A 21,920-nucleotide genomic window follows, 5' to 3' on the forward strand; every position below is an offset into this window, starting at 1 on the left:
ACATTTGTTTTTCTAGTCTATTTTTAATGTCAATTTCGGTCTTATTTTGCATGTTTTTTAACCCTAGTTGGAACTAAATTAGGATATTGAGTGAATTTTCTTGACGATCACATGCCAAATCATACATAATAAATAATGAGACTCTTACTAAAGCTGTGAAAAAGAATTCACACGCGATTGGAAAATAACCTTTGGGGGATAATCTTGAAAGGGAGAAAATTTTTAATTTAGATCCTCCCTCCTTAATCAATGGTAGTTTGATCCAAGTACCGGTTTTAGCCTTCATTTGTTTGGAGTAGTTTTGAAATTTAAATACCATGATCAACAAGATTTCTATACGTATTTGCTGGGTTTATTTGTGGAAAGATAATTTATAATGTTTTTAATGTAATGTAACAATCATATCCTGAATGGAGGGTATCTTTCTGCACTTTAAATTGGGATTTTGAATTAAAACGAAAAGAAGAGAATCTAGAAACATTGGCAATCATTTTTTTAAAGGAAAATAATTTGAAAATAATAAATTTTAACAAAAATGACAAAAATGTGTTGTAAGTGAATAATACAAGGATTGACTTTTTAGTGTAAAAATGTGATTTTTCGTTAAAGTAAACAGTACCAAAAATTTTTCATTAAAGTTTTTTTTTTTAATGATTTTCTCCTATTATTTTAATTTTTTAATTACAAGCGATATTCACTTATTTGTTGAATATTCAAACATGGTTTGACAACTACATAAAAATCCATTTTCTTGAGACATTATATTCATATAATAAAACCCAGTTCCCCCAAGAACTGTTTTTCACTGTTCATGAACAGTGAAAGGACGGTAATGCCCTCGGGTTTTCTTAGCTTTGCCTTATGTGTGCAGTCAATTGCCGGTTTTACCCATTGATCCCAAGGGTTCCGTGTCGTTTCTTTCTCTCCTTCCATTCATCTCTTTCACTTCACCTTTCAGCTCTCCATTTTCTGCTTTCGTCGACTGGGTTTTCCTTCGTCGTCGTTGTGTGCTCTGATTTCTCTCAATTTCTTCCTTTTTGTTTCGCGGTATTCTGTCCGGCGAGACATGATCTTTGATTTTTGCAACCATTGTTGGCCGTTCTTCTCTGTTTTTGGCTGCCATCCGTACGTTGGATCGATTTCGTCTTTTTCACCGTTTTGTTTCAAGCCTCTCTTTTGAGAGAATTTTTACGTATTAAGGTTAGTGATTTCTAAACTTAAGTTTTGCTTTGCAGTTTGATTTCATTTTTGGTTGTGTTGCCCAAATGTTAGAAGCTTTTAATTTTTTTGGGTTCAATTTTAAATGGATTGTTGCTTTCGGAGTTTTCGTTTGATGACAGAGATGGGGGTTTTTGGGGAAAAATTTTTAATCCGCAAGCTTTTAAGTTAAGTTGTGTTGTGAGTCTTGACAAATGGATTTTCGTTTTGTAAATGGATTTTTTTGTTGAAATTGTTTCTCTTCTCATTTCAGGGGATTCAGGTTTTTATTTTTTTGGAACGAGTTGGTATGTTTAAGTAGATTACCTGATCTCCTTAGTTGGGTTTAGGTTTAGGTTTAGGTTTAATGCTCAGTAGTTGTTGTGCTTCTGCTGCTTTTTAGTTGTCGATGATATGCAGGGAGAGCAAGTAAAAGGACTGTATTCACTGTGTGAAAGGGCATATTCAATCTCAAGGTCTGTCAGCTTTCACTTCTTAATTTTATTATTATTAATTTTGTTTGCTCTTCGAAATTTGAATGCATGAGTTTTTTAATGTTTTTTTGCGATTATCATTTTCTAGAGATCATGGCATGCCCTTCCGTTATTTTTTGGTAGTTGTAAAATTATGACCTGGCAGGGAAGTGGGTTTTGACAAGATTTTATTTTTTATTTTTACATCTGTAGTGTCATGTTAGCATTATTGCCTACGTATAAATGCGAGTGTGGTTTACATTTATATAATGCCTTTAATTTTAACCTCTGCATTTTCAATGTTCACTAAGAGCAAGTTCACCGGAGAAAAAATGTCCCAGCCTTTAGTTCAAAAAACAAACTGGCCCTCAGTCAGTTTGCTCCAGTCCATAAAGTTGCCTGGCATTCAGCCCAATTTTGACAGACCCAAGAGCCGGCTTATTTGGCTGGCGCGTGCACGACACTCGCCCTCAGGGCGAGTAGCCGACAAGGTTGCAGAGGGTTGTCAACCCACTTGTGCTCCGGAGCCCCATGAGTGACGCGGCATGCTCATAGCCGTTGGATTTCCAACGGTAAAAAAAATTTAAATTTAACTTTTAAAATGGACCGTTCAATCACAGATCAACGGTCCACGTTTTTTTCACAAAAAAATAAAATAAAATAAAATAAAGAGGCCCAACGGTCAGAAATATGACCGTTGGCCACATGGCAACTCCCTGGCTCTTGGATTTGAATATTTTTCAAATCCAACGGTCTAGATTAATTAACTATATTAAAAATTATTAAAAATTATAAAAAATTACATAAAAAATATTAAAAAATACAGAAAATTTAAAAAAAAAATACAGAATTTTTTTTAAAATGTTATTTTTTTCTATAAATACCTAACCCTCATCTTCCACCTTTACACCACATTTCAATATTTTCTACACTTTCTATACTATCTACATTTCAATATTTTCTACACTTTAAGAGAAAAAAATGTCTTCGTGGAAGCTCATTGAAGATGTTACGTTGTGTGAATGTTGGGTTCACACTACTCATGACCCGATTACGGGTAATGAGATGAATAAGCGAGAAATGTGGAGTAAAATTACGAAAGCGTTTTGCGATGTACATGGAAAAGATGCCAGAACTAGTCAAGGTCTTCAAGGTCGTTGGAAAAAACTCAACGCATCCTTTACTTGTTGGAAAAACGCCATCTTTCATGCTTCTGGTAACCTCCGTAGTGGGACAAGTTTAGCGGATCAAGTGACGATATTTTTATTTATTTATACGCATTCCACCCGCATCAATATTTTAATTTATTTAATTTCGTATGTAATTTCTTATGTCATTTTTATGTAATTTATATGCATTCCACCCATATCAATATTTTGAATTTATTTATTTGTGTTACACCCACATTTTTTAACACTATCTTATCCCACATTTTTATAGACACTACAAGCTCAAGCATTCTACAATTCAAAGAACCAGAACAAATCATTCACCAGATGGGAATGTTGGCAAATTGTCAAAGATTGCCCTAAATACAAAATTGTGGCAACCGTCCAGAAGTTGTCATACATAGTATGGGTCTACATAGTTCTCCAGAACCAGATATGGCTGAACAAGAAGCCGACACATTTCAAGACATGGAAGGGACGTCTGAACAAGTGCCCGAGACCCAACCGACTCGTCAGTCCCTCATGCCTCAAGGTAAAAAGGCATCAAAGAAAAAAGGTAGTTCTTCCAAAAATGAGTCACTAAATATATGGAGGAACTTACTTGCCAAGGTGAACTAAACATGGCACGAGAAAAGGCTAGAGATGAGGAAAAAGTTGCTGCTATGGCAGCAATAATAGCAGCTACTGAGGCCTGTGATGCGGCGGCTGAGAGACAAAGAGAAGTAGTTAATCGAGAGAACGAGCTAGTTAGAGAAACACTTCATCGAGAAAATGAAATGCTTAGAGAGGAAATGATGGCTCAAGCAGATCGTGACACTATGAGCAAGTTTCTAGTATGACTGTTTCCGAATTCTAAATATTTTTGGGCATCGGAAAAAGAGATGTCATGCGAAGGAGGCGTGCAAAAGATGCAAAAACAAGTCAATGGGGTTCTAGCTACACAAATCATGGCAACCAAGATCCTAACACCACATATCCTAACTCGAGAGACTTTGTATAATTTTTATGTAATTTCTTATTTTTTTAGAATTTTATTTAATTTCTTATGTAATTTTTATGTTTTTTCTATTTTTTTTTCTTTTGAACTTTATTTAATTTCTTATGTAATTTCTTTTTTTTCTTTTGAACTTTATTTAATTTCTTATGTAATTTCTTATGTAATTTTTTATTTATTTTTATTTAATTTATTATGCAATTTTAATGTAATTATTTATTTATTTTTGTAGTTTATTTAAACACATGAAATAAGATTACATAAACTCACCAAATAAACTTTAAAAACAAAACACACTACATAGAATTACATAAACTCACCAAATAAACTTAAAAACAAAGCACACTACATAGAATTACATAAACTCACCAAATAAACTTAGAAATAAAACACACTACATAGAATTACATAAACTCAAAAAAGAAAATACAATTTATTCTTCAACCACATGCCTCATTTTAATTATCTTTGCCTTCATGCAATCCCCACTGGTGCTCAATCAAGTCATTCTGGCGGGTTACGTGCCAGTATGGCTCTTTCACATCAGTGTACCGTTGAACGATCAATTCATTGTAACGTCCATCGCGTTCCAACGGCTCGTGTTGCATTGGATCTTCGGTCCGGTCATGAGCACAGTAGATACGTGTTCTTGAGTTGTTCATTGGATCCGACTCATATTCATCGACGACATCATAATCATACTCATCTTCAACAATCATGTTGTGGAGAATAATACATGTCATCATGATGGATTGAAAAGCCTCGACATCAAACATTCTAGCTGCAGCCCTGACAATCACCCAACAAGCTTGTAGGATACCAAAACAACGCTCGACATCCTTCCTACACCCTTCTTGACATTTTGCGAAGTGTTTTTCCTTTTCAGTATGTGGATGTGGCACTGTTTTGACAAATGTTGACCACCTTGGGTAAATGCCATATGCAAGGTAGTATGATCCCTCGTATTGGGTACCATCAACCCAATATGTGCATCTCGACGATTTTCCTTGCAGCAGTTCGTCGAACACTGGGGATTGGGCAAGGACATTAAGGTCATTATGAGCTCCTGGAACACCAAAAAAATCATGCTAAATCCATGTATCAAAGGAAGCCACCACTTCCAAAATGATGCTTTTGGCTTCTTTTCTGTCGCCATATGCCCCTTGCCACGCACTTGGACAGTTTTTCCAAGTCCAGTGCATGTAGTCGATGCTTCCAATCATGCCAGGGAAGCCTCGCATCTCACCCTTCCTCAGAAGCCTTCTCATGTCCCTTGGCGTGGGTGTCCGGAGGTACTCTTTGGTGTAGAGGGCTTCAATTGCAGAGCAAAACCGCATCAGGGACTCCAGAACAGTTGTTTTTCCCATCCTCGCGATCTCATCCACTTGATCTGCAGATGCTCCATATGCAAGCATTCGTAAGGATGCCGTAATTTTTTGCTCGGGAATAAGACTTAGAACATGAAAAGCATCATCTTTTTGCACAAAGTATGGATCATGGTTGCAAATATCACTCATGATTTTGTCGAACAAATTTCGTTGCATTCTAAAACGACATCTAAAAATATGATCATGGAATATGCTATTGGGAATAAAATAATCTTCCAATAGATCTTTACCTCGTTTTTCCCTTTTTCTATCGAGGTTTACATCACGTCTTGGTTTGGCTATCTGACCCACGACTTCCATGACACGGCGGGAATGTGAGGCCTTCTGCCTTCTATGGTGATCATCCTCATCCTCCTCCATGAAGAAAGCCTCATCTCCACCTCCACCTTCCTCGAGATTGGCCAATTCTGCCTGTTGTGCCAACAACCTTTTCTGTTGCTCCTGCAACTGTTTATACACTATTTTTGAAGGAGACATTGTAATAAGAACTCAAGATTTGAAAACGATGAACAAGGATTCTGAGCTAAAAAGAAGGATTAAGCTTGGTGTGAGGATGGATGTAGAGATGTAGGGTTTATATGGACAAAAAAAGAAAGGATGAGGTTCTGGACAATGCCACGTGGCACTACGTGATTGGTTGAAAATCTTATTGAAATCTTGGCTAAATTATTGTAACTCAGAAGTGACACGTGGCGTGTTGGGATTGGTCGAAAATCCTATCGGAAATCTATCCACAAAATAGTACGTTCGGATAATGACACGTGACATGACGTGATTGGTTGAAAATCTTATCGAAATCTTGGCTAAATTATTGTAAAACGGAAGTGACACGTGGCGTGTCGGAATTGGTTGAAAATCTTAGCGGAAATCTATTCACAAAATAGTACGTTCAGATAATGACACGTGGCGTGATGAGATTGGTTAAAAATCCTATCCGAAATTAAAACTATTTTATTTTTTTATTCTTTTAGAAAAAATTAAAAAATATTTTAAATGGGCTGGGTGCCCGCGCATTTTGTAAGGGTGGAGATCGTTTGTGCCAGCGCATTTTTTCATTGGGTGGCAGCGCATTTTGTTAGGGGTGGAGATGCATTGACCTATTACTGTTCATTGGAGTCTGTTACTGTTCACTGGAGTGGATAAATGGGCTGGGTGCTGGCACAAAATCCTTAGGGGTAGACTTGCTCTAATGTCTTTAATTATCCTTTGTTTTACATCTCAGTGACACAAAAGCTCCATAGAAAAAGTATCAGCTTTTGACTCAAATTTCGACAGTGCCCCTATCATTTCTCCGAAAATCAAAGCAACCCTAAGCAATTCTGGAATCATTTTTATGTATCCCAAAATCTAGTATGTATTATCTTCATCTCAAATTTATTCATCTCACAAACGTTGATATCAAGTTCATACTTTTTCATTGTTCAAAATTCCACACTACTCAATATTTAATAACACCTTTATTTTCCTCTATTTACCTTTTTATTAGTGATGTTGCAGCAAAGGAAATATCAGACACGACTCTTACTCCAAAGGCTCCAACCAGAAATGTATCAGATTCCCCAATTATCTCTGAAACCATATTTTGGCTGCAAAACAGAGTATGTATACCCTTTCATAGTTCTATACTTTTTGAATTATAAACGACCTATTAAACATGATCTCTTTATCCCATTCCCTTAAAACTCAAATAGTTGACTAGATTTCTTTATCATAGTATCTTTCGACCATCTTTTGTATGTAAGTAGGATAATTTCGTAAATCTGTTGTATGTAAATATTATATACATATACATATGCATCAAGCATTCTCTTTTGTATGTAAATAGGATTATCTACCAATCTTTTGCACATAAAATAGTATGTACATATAGATCAAGTATTTTTGTATGTACATAGTGCTATACACAAAATTTCATACAGTTTTTAATCCCGCAGCATCGCGCAGGCATCTCTTACTAGTTATATATACCAAAACTCAGTTCCTCCAGCACTGTTCATTAACAGTGATTTGACGAGTTTGCCCTTTATTTGCCGCTCATTCTAAGGTTTTTAACGTGTGTTGCACATTGAATTTACTTATTTACCCCTTCTATACACTTCAAACGGGTTTAATGTCACCACCTGTGGAGGAGGTAGCGTCTCTAGACTTTTTACATCTTTGATACTATCTATGGCTGCTTATTATTTTTCCTACATAGTGACTATTAATTCTCAGCCTTTTTTTTTGTCTTCTTTTTGGTTCTGTAATTATGTCTCTATGGGTTTTTTCTCACCATTTAATACTAATCAAATTTTTGTTTCATTTTTCATGTACTTCCCACTTCAAACATCAAGTAAGGATTTGACTTTAGTGACTTCTGCAAACTGTAGCTTTCGTATTAAATTGACTCCCAAGGTTACTCTGCTTATCAGCTAAGGTATCTACTCATCAATTTCTGCTAATTTTTATCCTATACAACTCTGAACCGTATGTGTATTTCTTTGTTTGTCTTTGTTTATTTTCCCCAATATGTTTAGAAACGTCAGACCTTTCCTCAAATCTTTTTCCTTTTTCTTCCACCAAAACACCAAAATTAAAAATCTTTCCTAATTCTTTTTTCATATATTTATGTCCTACATTATTAACTTTCTTCATTGCTTGCGCTGGATTGTACAAATTTTTTTAGGTTTTTACTTGGAATTTTCTTTTGAGTTTGTCCATGTGTTACAACAAACTATGTTTAAGTAGTAAATCCTTTAGTTGATGAAACAAGTTAATTTTTCTACTATTACAAGTTTTGTAGCCTTTTCACAGCATGTACTATTCCTTTGTTCAAGTTTCGTAACTTTGTCATGGTAAATAGTGTGAACAAAGAAATATCAACTGTTGAGTTTATAACATTTTTTGTAGGTAGGTTTGATCTTTTTTTTTTTGTTCTGTACAATTTAGGAGTACAAACATAAGATTTAAGGTGTAAGAGTGAGGAATTGGGGGCATTTTTTTCTAAGAAACGACCAAATGGATATTTCTAACTCACATAAAAACTCTATATAAACAGAGCTAATTTATACGTGTCAAATATAATTTTTAACTTTTCCTTACGTATTACACATAATTGGTTTGAGCATGATTGAATTGATTGGTTTGAATATGAATGGTTTCAGAAACTTGATTCATATAGGATTTAAAGTTTAGGACCTTTTGTCTTAAATAAGGCAATACTCTTCAACTTATTTTCATTGTTTTTATCTGTAATTCAAACCACACCTGTATTTTGTCATCTCATTTACACTAAGACTCTCATTTATTTACATTAACAACTTCCAATTTCCCAATCTGTAATGTAATAGACAAAAGAAAACTTACATGTGAGAAGAAATGCAGAACCCTACCCTTGGACACCTATTTTGTTACTCATGTATGTAATATTACTCCACCCTTGGACTATTCTGTTCCTCATTGTAAATAAGGTTGAAAATGAATTTTCATATCTATGTAAATAGTACCTCATTCTTGGACACCTATTTTGTTCCTCATTATATATATATATATGTATATGTATGTTTGTATGTATGTATCCTTTTACATGTTTTATATTGCTTTAAAACCCGCAGCAACGCGCGGGCATACTTGCTAGTATGCTACTATTGATGGGATTGTGAAGATGGCCAAGCAATTAGAGTCCATTGAGCAGTTCTTATGCTCGCAAAATTGTAATAAAGTGGTTCACTCTGTGGCTTCTTTTGATAATCGTGTTAGCGGTTTGCATGGATGGATGATAGGGTCTCCGGAATGGTTTGGTCCCATCTTGAAAATGGTGTAAACATTTTATTATTTTGATAAAAAAATTACAAGCGATATTTTACACTAATCTATATTAAGAGGAGGGGTGAATTTGAACTCGGGACATAATAAGTTAAAGAGAAAGACCCTAACCACTAGGGCAATTCATCACTTGACTCATACTATTTTTTTAGTAGATCGATAACGTTAATAGGTTATATAGTTAGTTGTCACGAGATAAAGAAAGTGACAGAGATCAAATCCATATCAGAGTGTACATATATGATTGCCTTGTGCTACTATGGTAAAGCATCATCTGTCATACTATTTTGAATCAACTTCGTCTATTTTTCTTTGTTTTCAATATCAAATGTTTGTTAGCTACCTACCCATTGTGGGCAGGGTGTACCTTGTGATGAGTCTAGCACTGAATTCAACTGCTTATACGACAAATTACTTTAATGTTTAGTCTAGCTACAAACACGTGCTACAAGGTTAAGCCCCTCTATTTTCCTTGGCAATTTCATAACGCATTATTCACCCAACGTGGCTAGAGTTGGTAAGTCCTCCTAAGTTATCGTATACATAGAATGGAATTTTGAAATAGATCGTTCTATAGTATGAATCAAGTGAATAAACGTCCAAATGGGTGACTAATGACATTGATTATCTGAGAGTCGGCCTCTTGGAACATTGATCTCATTAGTTCTTTATTTCCTCCTTGCGAGGCATCCTTGATTCTCTCAATCCTGTTAAGTCGCAGATTGCCTCTAGATTACCTGATGTGGCATTATGATTCTAATGGGCTGTTCTATGTCAAAAGTTCTTATAAGGTTGTCATCTCCTTGTGTGATCTTGCTTCCCCATCCAATCAAAGCACAATTGGTACCTCTACCTGGAACAAACTCTGGAGAGCCTCAGTAAGGTCAAAATCTGTGCTTGGAAGGCTTGTCTCAATGTCCTTCCTCCTCGTTCAAACTTGGAGAAAAAAAAGGTGGCAGTTGACAATATTTGTGTTTTTTGTAGTTCCTCTTCGGAGTCGATGCTACATGTGTTTAGTGCTTGTCCATTTGCCCGAGCAGTGTTCTTCTCCTCCAACATGAATTTGGGTTAGAGACCTACGGCATACTCTTCATTTTGGGATTGGTTTTCTACGTCTATTGGCTCTCTTTCTCCTACTCTCTGTAACTTGTTCTTGATGCTTATTCATTCAATCTGGCACGCCAAGAACGCCTTGTTATGGGATGCTAAGCTCGCGAATCTGGCCTTTGTTAGTTACTTTGCGAGTCTTCAACTGGACGCCTTCACCAAAGCCCAACCTGCATCCTAACCTTAGTCTTTGCACTTGATTTCCCGTTGGTCTCCTCCTTCCACTGGATGTATTAAAATCAATGTTGATGGTGTTATGATCCCACATCGACTACACTTATGGGGGTGTAGGGGTTCTTAAGTCCTTGGGGTCCTCCCACCTATTGGACTAGTCTTTTGGGTTGGGCTCTTCCCTTGGGCTTGAGTACCTAACATTGGTATCAGAGCCTAGGTTCCCGACGCTGCGGAGGGGGCGACCTGGAAAGGGCTACCTTAACGGGATGACCAAAGGGTGCACCGCCGTTAAGAGTGAAAGCCACCAGAGTAAGGGCCACCGTGAGCGTCGGCTTCCGAAGGGTGGTGTAATGTTATGATCCCACATCGACTACACTTATGGGGGTGTAGGGGTTCTTAAGTCCTTGGGGTCCTCCCACCTATTGGACTAGTCTTTTGGGTTGGGCTCTTCCCTTGGGCTTGAGTACCTAACAGATGGTGCTTTTTGTGCTACTTCTAAAATGGAGGGGGGTTGGTGTGATATTCCGTGACAAAGCTGGTAGCTATGTTGGAGGTTTCTTTTGCCGAATATATCATGTCAATAACCCCTATACGGTTAAACTGCTTGCTGCCTGAGAAGGCCTTTTTTTGGGCGATGCAACGGAACTTTCAGAGTGTTCTCCTAGAGAGCGCTGCTTTGCAAGTTGTTCAGTGAGTTGGGAGCTTGAGGAGGGGGTCTTCCTCTATGGATTTGCTGGTGGATGACGTCCGGGAGAGTCTGCAAGGTTTTGGTTCCTCTAAAATCTGCCATATTCCTCGTTCCGCTAATGGTGCGGCTCATAGTTTGGCCAAGTTGGCATTAGTTTTTGCTTCTAATTTTCATTGGTTTGAGGAACCTCCGGATATAATCTAGGATATCCTCTTTAAGGTTTGTATGCCTTCTTTTTGATATAAATAAAATCGTTGTCGTTTCTTCTTAAAAAAAAAAAAGGGGTGACTAATGCTACAATAATTAAGAATTCCAACTGCCAATAAGGATGTCGGTCCTTAATTACTATTTTTTTTTTTTTTGGACTCCAGTCCACACAAAACCCATTTACGAATTAGATGAACAGGTTTAGATTACACAAACTAAGAGAATAACTGTAATAATTAGAAGTTTCAACCGTATAACTATTTTTCACATTAGATTAATAATGTAAATCAGTCCATTACAATAAGCAGGTCCCGTAGCTCAGTTGGTTAGAGCGTTGGTCTTATGAGCCGAAGGTCGCGGGTTCGAGCCCCGCCGGGACCATACTTTGATTTGTGTTTATTTTTTAACCTATTTTCCCTAAATTTTACATTGAAATTTCACCATATTAACAGCCATTTGATATTCTGCAAAATTATATGAGATTCTATCCCTTTCGTGTTGTTCGACTGTTAAGCGTTAATTCCGAAGATCATACACCACTAAAAATCAATTTTGTTGGTGTTGAAATAACCTTTAAACCCTCCTTCTTAGGTTTAGGGTTTAAGCTTTTGTATTCTAATTCAACTTCTGTCATATATATTATCCCACTAATACAACCATCTTCTTTATGCATGTTCCCAAACATCGAGTGTTGCTTCTAGTTTCTGTTGTCCTATTTCTGTAAAAATTCACTGCAATGCTCATTCCTCAACAACAATTTGTATCTAGAGAGGCTTTTGATCCGGAATCATTCGGTTCCTTTTTCGATCCCGTTTCGTATATTTTGTAATTTGGTTCTCTTGTTTGTGGATGTTTTTATTATTTATTTATGCAATTTGTACTTTGATTGAAGCAATAGGTGGAAGAAGGGAGGAATTAATGATAATGTCTAGAATCTTTACATGCAACTGCAAATTTTCAATGAGAGAAATAATGAATAGATTTAGTGCTATGTCACCAATTATAATTGCAGTAGTGGCCAGCGTGCATGTGATTTATGTGGTTGATTTGTGAAGTAAACCCTGCATCTTTCTCAATGGTATCTGGTCTATATATGTGACTGTTTTGTACTGTGGCATATCAGCAGCATCTTGATTAATACAAATGAGTTCAGGGATTCCGTCTTATGAAAAAGTTGGAGCAAGTCCACCGGGGACATTTAATGTAACAACCCGTCCTGATTTTATCGGAACGAAGAGGGTATTTACGTATTTTCACTTTGGTCGGATTTCATTTGGTTTAAAGTATTGTTTTAGGGCCTTAATAGGTGTGCCTAAGGGGCCCACCTTTGGATGTTGTCCCCGGCCCACTCTTCTTACTCTCTCACTTATTCTTCTTTCTTCTATTCCCCCCCTTGGTGAACAAACTCTCTCTGCAACTCTCTCCTCCCCTCCATGAGAACCACACGACCACCATTCTTTTCTCCCCGTGAGCTCCACGAAATCTGGAGCAAATGAGAACCACGCAAGCTCCTCGTGTCTCTTGGCATCGTGGGTGGCCATTGTACACCTCCTCCTCCGGTGAGTTTCTTGAATCTTCGACCATGGTAAGCACCTTAGACCTCTTTAGTTGTTGTTTTAGGTTAGATTAGGTTAATTTATGAACGTTGGGGTGGTTTAAACACAGAAAACACTTCGGGTGAAGCATTTCCAGTTTTCAAGCGAGGTGCCATGACTTGCAAACATTTTCCAATCATATTCCGGCCACGACTGGCTACGAGGAAGGTATATTTCGACTCCTTGCTTTGCAGGCTTCATTTTGGTTTTTTAGTTCACTTGTTTTGACTATGTTTTGAGCTCCGTCGGAGCTCGGGAATTCTCCGGCTGAAATCCGGCCTTCTTCCCCAGTGAGTCACGGGTTTTCAAGCCTAAACCAAGGAGACTAGGCCCTTCGGGCAATGTCCAGCATCAGGCCTTTGGCCTGCTAAACCCCTAAGCCCAACCTTTTTGTTTTGTTTTATTTTTGTGTTAAAAACCCAAACATTTGGGCCAAGCTTTCAAGCCCAGGCATGTGTGTGCAAACCCAAGGGAGCCAACCCATTCAACCCAACCCAACCAAGCCCAAAGCCCGTTTGACCCACCTAACAGAATATTCTCTGGAATATTCCCATGTTGACTTTTTCAAAATTTACTCGGAACCCTTCTTAGGGTAATTCGACGTCCTGAATCCGTTTTTGACATTCCTTTTCCCAAATTCAATCGTTTGAATAGATTTGTATTAATTGTACCCTTTATGTTCTTAGGGACAATTATTTGTGGCGTTTCCGTCTTCGCTAGTTTGCGTGGCTCTACTACGACGAAGTATCTACAAGTGGATCCCTTTTAAAATGCATGTTTTAATAGTAGAAATGTATACATGAAAAACATGATTTAATGATTACATTTTATGAGATATTATGCTTACTTAGAATATTTTGAATTACCATATTTTATAAAACTCATGTTCTTTGTAGTATAGATGATATATGACTTTATACTGCTTACGAACATGCTTTTACACACTTCTTTATAATATAGATGATGGATGACTTTATACTATGAAGATGTTTTTGAGATATATGAACCTATGTTTGGAAAGACTATGTTCCATGGTTTTGTGTGTATCAAGTGGTCACTGTTCTACCTACAGGCGAGAGAGAAATACGGCTGAGGGAGATATATGGTTGGCAGGAGGTATATGTTACCGACTTCGGGCCAAGAGATACTAATACTGATACCACTAGCTAGCACCCTATATACAAGATATGTTTTATGAAGGTTTTATGGCTTGCTAGGGTTTTCGGAAAATCCTATTACATATTATGCTACTAGTTTTCATAAAACTTTGGGGGTTAGTATGTTGAATAATTGTTTTATTTATATATATCAACTTGGTCCACTCATGTTTGTTTTGTGCCCCCTTAAGATTTAGAATCGAGGCGTACAATCCCGGTATCAAAGTACTTCCGCATCGGCATCTTCGAGTCCTCTCAGTGTAGGACCCATTCCTTTACTCATCTAATTTTATATTATTTCTTTTTAGTGTTCTAGTTAGTTATATGCTCTGAACACGTTCCTCATTTGCATATTAATTACACTTCAATTTATAAGTCTTATTTATTCTTGTTCTCATTCATTCTAATATGGCTTCGTCACCTTCGGGTGTTGGCCAGCACATGCCTACCCTAGTGTTCGGGGAATATCAGGGTTGGGAGTGTCATTTAGGCCGACACCCAGTAGCCAAAATGGCCCCGCACTAAGCCAATCCCTTCCAGCCCAGACTTATAGGTCGGCTGACAGCCTAAGCAGTCCTATAGGCCGGCCTAATATGTGCTGAGCCAAGGGCCGGCCTATGTGACTTCATGCTAACGCCAACATGACATCACATGCCCTTTTAATTTATTTTTTTGTGCCAGGCGCTTGGGAAGCATGTGCGAGTAGGCTCGCATCCTCAACAAGAAAACACGGGTGGGGCTCGCATGCGCAAGCCCACTAACGACTCTTATGGGGAAGCCACATGGCTAGTTCTAGGCCGTTGGATTTCCAACAGCTAGTTTTTTGGACCATTGAATTTCCAATGGTAAAAAAAAAATTTGAATTTGAAATCCAATGGCTAGTGACATAGCGTGATCTAGGCCGTCTGATCCAACGGTCCACGTTTTTCCGCCCAAAAAAAAGGCATAACGGTCATAATTATGACCGTTCGCCACGTGTCAACATATAGGCTGTTGGATTTGAATCTTTTTCAAATCCAACAGTTCAAATTAATTAACTAAATAAAAATTATTAAAAATTGTTAAAAAATACAGAAAAAAAAATATTATTTTTTTCTATAAATACCTAACCCTCATATTCCACCTTACACCGCATTAAAATATTTTCAACACTTTTTACCAAAGCTTTCATATACTTTTTGTGTGAAAAAAATGGCTACGTGGAAGCTTATTGCAGATGTTACGTTGTGTGAATGTTGAGTTCAAGTCACTCATGACCTGATTACGGGTAATGAGATGGAGTTGGTAGAAATGTGGAGTAGAATTACGGAAGCGTTTTGCGCTATACATGGAAAAGACACCAGAAGTAGTCAAGGTCTTTAAGGGCGTTGGAAAAAACTCAACATATCCTTCACTTGTTTGAAAAACGCTATCTCGATTGCTTCCAGTAATTTGCGTAATGGGACAAGTTTAGCAGATCAGGTGACAATATTTTTATTTATTTATATGTATTCCACCCGCATCAATATTTTAATTAATTTATTTGTGTTACACCCGTATTTTATAATATTGTCTTATCCGACATTTTGTAGACACTACAAACACAAGCATTCTACAATTCGAAGAACCACAACAAATCATTCAACAAATGAGAATGTTGGGAAATTGTCAAAAATTGTCCCAGATACAAAATTCTGCCAATAAATCCAGACGTCGTCATAAACGGCGTCCCTCTACACAATTCGCTAGAACCAAACACAGCTGCACAGAAAGAAGAAATATTTGAAGAAGTGCCAGAAGGGATGCCGGAAGAAGTGGTGGAGACTCATCCGACTTGTTGGTCCCTAGGCCTCAAGGTAAAAGGAGGCAAAGAAAAAAAGGAGTTCTTCAAAAAATGACTACACAAAATATATGGACGAACTTGCTCACCAAGGTGAACTGAACATGGCGCGAGAATCGGCTAGAGATGAGGAAAAGACTGCTACTATGGCAGCAATATTAGCGGCTATTGAGAGATGCAATGCGGCAGCTGAGAGACAAAGAGAAATACTTAATCAAGAAAACGAGATGATTAGAGAAGCACTTAATCGAGAAAATAAAATGCTTAGAGAAGAAAGGATAGCTCAAGCAGATCGTGACACTATGAATAAGCCTTTAGTAGGACTGTCTCCAAATTCAAAATATTTTTGGACATCGAAAAAAAGAGACGTGGTGCGAATGAGGCGTGCAAGAGATACGGAAACAAGTCGAGGGGGTTCTAGCTATACAAATCCTAGCAACGAAGACCCTAGCACACATAACCTAGCTCCACATACTTTGTATAATTTCGTATTTATTTGTAGTACTTTATTTAATTTCGTCTTAATTTTTAATACTTTATATAATTTCGTCTTAATTTTTAGTACTTTATGTAATTTCTTATTTATTTGTAGTATTTTATGTAATTTCTTATTTTTTAGTAATAAATGATATTTCTTAAATATTTTTAGTACTTTATTTAAACACACCAAATAAACTTAAAAGAACACACGAAATAAAATTACATAAACGAAACCAAATAAACTTAAAAAAACACACGAAATAAAATTACATAAACCAAGAACTTTATTCTTCCACCACAAACTCCTTTTAATTATCTTCACCTTGTTGCAATCTTCACTAGTGCTCAATTAAGTCACTTTGATGGGTACAATGCCAGTATGGCTCTTGTATTGAAGTGTACCACTCAACAATCAATTGATTATAACGTCCATCCCGTTCTAATGGCTCGTGTTGCACGGGATCTTCGGTGCTGTCATGAGCAGAATAGATACATGTTCTTGAGTTGTTCATTATGTCCGGCTCGTATTCATCGACGACATCATAATCATACTCATCTTCCACAATCATGTTGTGGAGAATGATACACGTCATCATGATGGATCTTAGAGCCTCAATAACAAACATTCTGGCAGCTGACCTGACAATCGTCCAACGAGCTTGTAGGATACTAAAACAACGCTCTATATCCTTTCTACACCCCTTTTGACATTGTGTGAAGTGTTTTTCTTGTTCACTTTGTGGATGTGGCACTGTTTTGACCAACGTTGTCCACCTTGGGTAAATGCCGTCTGCAAGGTAGTACGGTCCTTTGTATCTATGGCCATTGACCCAATATGTGACTCTGGGTGTTTTTCCTTGCAGCACTTCATGGAAGACTGGAGATTGGACAAAGACATTTAGGTCATTCTGAGCTCCTGGAACACCAAAAAATGCATGCCAAATCCATGTATCAAATGAAGCCACCGCTTCCAAAATGATACTTTTTGCTCATTTTCTATAGCCATAAGCTCATTGCCACGCACTTCGACAGTTTTTCTAAGTCTAATGCATGCAGTCAATGCTTCCAATCATGTCAGGGAAGCCTCTCATCTCACTCTTCCTCAGCAGCCTTCGCAGGTCCCTTGGCGGGGGTGTCCAAAGGTACTCATTGGTATAGAAAGCTTCGATTGCGGAGCAAAACCGCATTAGGGACTCCAAATAGTTGATTTTCCCATCCTCGTTATCTCATCCACTTGATCTGCAGATGCTCCATATGCAAGCATCTGCAAGGCATCAGTACATTTTTTTTCAGGAATAAGACCTTGAACATGAAAAACATCTTTTTTTTGCACAAAGTATGGATCATGGTTGCAAATAGCACTCATGATTTTGTCGAACAAACTTCGTTGCATTCTAAAACAACGTCTAAAAACATGATCACGGAATACATAGTTGGGGATAAAATAATCTTCCAATAGACCTTTACCTCGTTTTCACCTCTTTCTACCAAGTTTGCAGCACGTCTGAGTTTGGATATTTAACCCACAACTTCCATGACACGGCGAGAATGTGAGGCCTTTTGCCTTTTATGTTCATCATCCTCATCCTCCTCCATTGCAAAAGCCTCATCTTCACCTTCCTCGAGATTGAACAATTCTTCCTGTTGTGCCAACAATCTTTTCTATTGCCCCTCAAATTGTTTGGACAATCTCCTTGAAGAAGACATTGTAAGAACTCAAGATTTAAAAACGATGAAGAAGGATTCTGAGCTAAAAAGAATGATTGAGTTTGGTGTGTGAATGATGATGGATGTAGGGATGTAGGGTTTATATGGACAAAAAAAGAAAGGATGAGTTGAAAATCTAAACGGAAATCTATTCACAAAATAGTACATTCGGATAAAGATACGTGGCTTGACAAGATTGGTTGAAAATCTTATCGAAATCTTGGCTAAATTATTGTAAACATATAGTGACACTTGGCGCGTCGGGATTGGTTAAAAATCTTAGCGGAAATCCATTCACAAAATAGTACGTTCGGATAAGGACACGTACTGTGACGAGATTGGTTAAAAATTCTATCCGAAATTAAAACTAAATTTAAAATTTATTATTTTATAAAATAATTATTTAATATTTTAAATGGGTTGAGTGCTAGCACATTTTGTAGGAGTAAAGATCGTTTGTGCCAGCGCAATTTTAGACTTTGTGCCAGCACATTTTTTAGGGTTGAAGAAGCATTTGGCCAATTTACTGTTCATGAAGTCTATCACTATTCACTGAGTGGATTACATGGGCTAAGTGCCAATGCATTTTTTTAAGGGTAGACTTGCTCTTAACCTCTGAAAGATAGACCGAACATCGAAGCATATTGAAGTTTTCATTTGGAAATTCGCTCATTGTTTACTAAAGGAACTGCCTGTGGTTGTAATTCTCAAATTTTATGTCTGTTACTATTTTAATCTGCACTCATACATTACATCCTATTTTCTAAGACAGGTACGATCTGGTGCCAAAAAAATCAAATGCACTTCATGGTGTCCCCGAAAACCAATTGAAGATATAGCTGTCGCTCGGATTTAAGCTGCATTTTCAGCATCTAAGCTAAATCATTCTAACGTGTAAATAGTTTTACGCTTCGGTTGTATATTATAATTTTTGCATGAGTATGCGCTTAGGGTACAAGCAACAACTGCACTGAGCTATTTGCATTTAGGGGAGTAGAATAAGATCAAATTTGATCTAGCGATAAACTGTATGGTCAAGGGATCCACACACATTAAGCTTAAGAAACTTGAGGTAACGTTGCAGAATGTAAGAATCTCAAATCAGAAATCGACAAATAAAATACTACAATATATAATGAAGAGCTCTACTACTATTGCACCGAGTTCCTTTTGTTTGTTGTTTTTCTGTATGAGCAATTTCGTAGCATCCCCAAGACGTATGTCTAGCCTCTTCTGGTTACCCATGCTCTTTAAGTTTTCATGAGGAAGTTAACCTAATTTTCATCAACTCGCCACCTGAATCTTCTCTTTGCCTTCCTTTGCAGGTATGTTTTGCTTTTTGCTTATAGCATCATTAGCCTTCTTGCTTGTAGCAGTACGTGTTCCAGTAAAATCCAAATGGTTGCCAATCCATATAGTTGGGGTGGTCAAGAGGCTTAGGAGCACTCAAGAAACAATGCACACCCATGATCAGTTGGTTTAGCGGCACTCAAGAATTTCATACAGCAGCCTCCCAACTCACCTTAAGCTTGCGTACCTAAGGCCTGACCGGTGATTATATCTCCATATACGTAGCTGGTTTTTTTCTTTTCTTGGCATTGGCAGCCAAGACCGCCTCCAGGATCAGACTGGAATCACTACAGTACTAGTTTTGTTCCTCCTATCAGCCTTACTTTGTTTAACCGTGCGATTTCTTTGTATTACAAGCCCCGGTGCCTCTCTATTTTAATTGGTGAGACTGGACCTGCTACATATCCTTCGCTTTTTACAGGCACGGACTTAGCTGGCTGAGACCGTGATTAACCAGATGCTCTTTCTTAAGGTCTATAGCCAGATAGAGGGTGTGGACTTCAATGAAGTATTCTATCCTTTTGTGAAAGACAGCTCTATTTGCGTCCTGCTTGCCATGGACCATGGTTGCACTCCTTCGATGGGCGATTGCGAAAAAGAGATTGATTTTTATATTGATAAGAGATATCATTCCTATAATTCTTCCTATGGCTATTTCCGATCCCAAGAATACGATGTTGTTTCAATGTCATTATCTTCCCTTCCTTTGATTTAGTGTAGAGAAGGTGGAAGCTCTATAGGACAAGTGCTTGGGGCTATTTTGAAGCTATGCTACATAGGAAGAGATAGCGGCGGGTGGCTAGTAGCTTTGCTTTTGTTATTACCTCCTGCTAGCGCTAGTAGTTAGCTTTAGGAACCATTTTCAAGAGGTAGAATAGCAAAATAGCGTTGCTTTAGTAGTAGTGTACAACCAAGCAGGCAACGCTAGGAAGTGACCTTTTTTTTTTCGTTCTACGTATCTAACTAATCTATACTACTACTAACTATAGTCAAACTGCATCTATTAGAGGGAACTAACATTGTATGGGTTATATATTTTGTGGTACTAGAACCATAAGGCTCACTATACTTTGTGTGAACCCCTGAACGAAGCTTTACCCATTTCTTGGGTAAAGTCTCCTAACTATATTCTGGTCACCAAAATCTTTTTCACATTTCTCTCGGATCCCATGTCTGGTGGAGCGACACAGGCATGTCTGATTCCTCTATAATAGTGCTCTGGTCCGCAACACTGAGACCCAAACGAGCAGATCTAAAATAGTTCGTCCAAAAATCCTCCCTTTGCAGGTAAAAACGAAGCCATGCCATTTCTCCTTTTGTTCGTTCAAATGTAAAGATGTAGCTCCATTTCTGCTAACTTCATCACCAAGAGTAAAATGAAAATGTTTGTGACTGATGCATTTGATTGTTCTATGTATGTCTCAGTTTCCTCACAGATTGATGCATCCGTAGCCTTCCATAACCCAACAACAACGCACCTCCGTGAGTACCCCGCCGTGGTGGAAAATCGGAAAAACGGAAACCCAAAGGTAAAATCATCCTCCAATCTTGTGGTTTCATTGTCCAATTTATTTTTTGGAGAGATCTGGAACAAACACTAACACCTGCATGTGGTTTATCAGTGGGAAGAGCCCTAATGGTTTCAAATCCGAGACAACAACACAAGAACACACCCGGAGTCAGCAGCTCAGCTCAACCAAGGATCTGCAAATGTTGAGGTAAAACCCGTAACCCTTTTGATGGATGAATGATGATCTGAGATTTGAATAATAAAACCACTACTGTGACTGAAAAATTTGCCCTCAACTCCAACGTACAACCGAGAGACAACAAACGTGAGCTTCCGGTCTAGTGGTTCCTGAAGGCAGCATAAATGACAAATGTCTCGACCTCTGCAAATAAGTAAGGTAACGATCTTGTACTTCTGCTTCTGCTGGACTCAACATTTACATATTCAACTACATTTTATTTATGATGCCATACGAACTGAACACATATAATCACTTGAATAACTTGGATCTCTGAACTGGTAACAACTGCGAACTAAAACACATGGGCTCCCAGAAAGAAAATGAAGTACGCCCAAGATCTGATCTGAGAACATACCGGAGACCATATGAACAAGAACCGTTCGAGGACATAATGAAGAACCATCCCAGACTTGAATAATGACATACTATTCAACTTCAATGCATGAATAATAAATCTGGTGAAAAATAGTCTGATTGCGAACTCACGAATCTGGTTAGTTCTGTTTTGACATGTATAGATGTTCGTTTGATGTCCTGCTTGTACTCATATTTGTGCTCTTTGTGTAGGGGTATACAGATTAATGATAGAGCCAAGGAAACAGAAGGGTGGACAAATATCAGCTTCAATAAACAAACGGCACAAGCTTCCAAGAGCCCAGATCGGTGAATCTGGGAGGTAAAATTTCATATCCTTGCAAGTGGAATTGTTGTAGATCTGGTAATAATAGCTGTACTCAGTTCTGTGGTGTATGGATCTGTGATTTAATTGTGCTTCCTCCATGCATCGCAAAACTGAGCTGCAGAAAATTAATTGCTCTAAATTCTGTTTTTGTGCTGGATCTGCAACAATCTCCCCCAAA

At 37.8% G+C, this 21,920-nt stretch overlaps 1 protein-coding gene, 2 long non-coding RNA genes and 1 other non-coding gene across 4 annotated transcripts; 3 read left to right on the plus strand and 1 right to left on the minus strand.

Annotated features, from left to right (window-relative positions):
- Nucleotides 1-946: 946 nt before the first annotated feature.
- On the plus strand, nt 947-4,034 carry LOC139194530 (uncharacterized). Its single transcript, XR_011579467.1, has 2 exons — nt 947-1,673; nt 3,111-4,034. It is a non-coding gene; the product is annotated as an uncharacterized lncRNA (long non-coding RNA).
- Nucleotides 4,035-4,291: 257 nt separating this feature from the next.
- LOC139194807 (uncharacterized) lies at nt 4,292-5,581 on the minus strand. The gene is made up of 2 exons (XM_070819724.1): nt 5,452-5,581; nt 4,292-4,899 (listed from the first exon to the last, which is right to left on the minus strand). The coding sequence occupies exons 1-2, from the start codon at nt 5,579-5,581 to the stop codon at nt 4,292-4,294; spliced, it is 738 nt and encodes a 245-aa protein (XP_070675825.1).
- A 5,927-nt stretch (nt 5,582-11,508) lies between these two features.
- TRNAI-UAU (transfer RNA isoleucine (anticodon UAU)) lies at nt 11,509-11,582 on the plus strand. The gene has a single exon. It is a non-coding gene; the product is annotated as a tRNA-Ile (tRNA).
- Nucleotides 11,583-20,452: 8,870 nt separating this feature from the next.
- Nucleotides 20,453-21,055, plus strand: LOC139194531 (uncharacterized). The gene is made up of 3 exons (XR_011579468.1): nt 20,453-20,596; nt 20,735-20,838; nt 20,932-21,055. It is a non-coding gene; the product is annotated as an uncharacterized lncRNA (long non-coding RNA).
- The last annotated feature ends 865 nt before the right edge of the window (nt 21,056-21,920 follow it).

This window comes from Malus domestica, chromosome 03, assembly GCF_042453785.1.
Source record: "Malus domestica chromosome 03, GDT2T_hap1".
Lineage (NCBI taxonomy): Eukaryota > Viridiplantae > Streptophyta > Magnoliopsida > Rosales > Rosaceae > Malus > Malus domestica.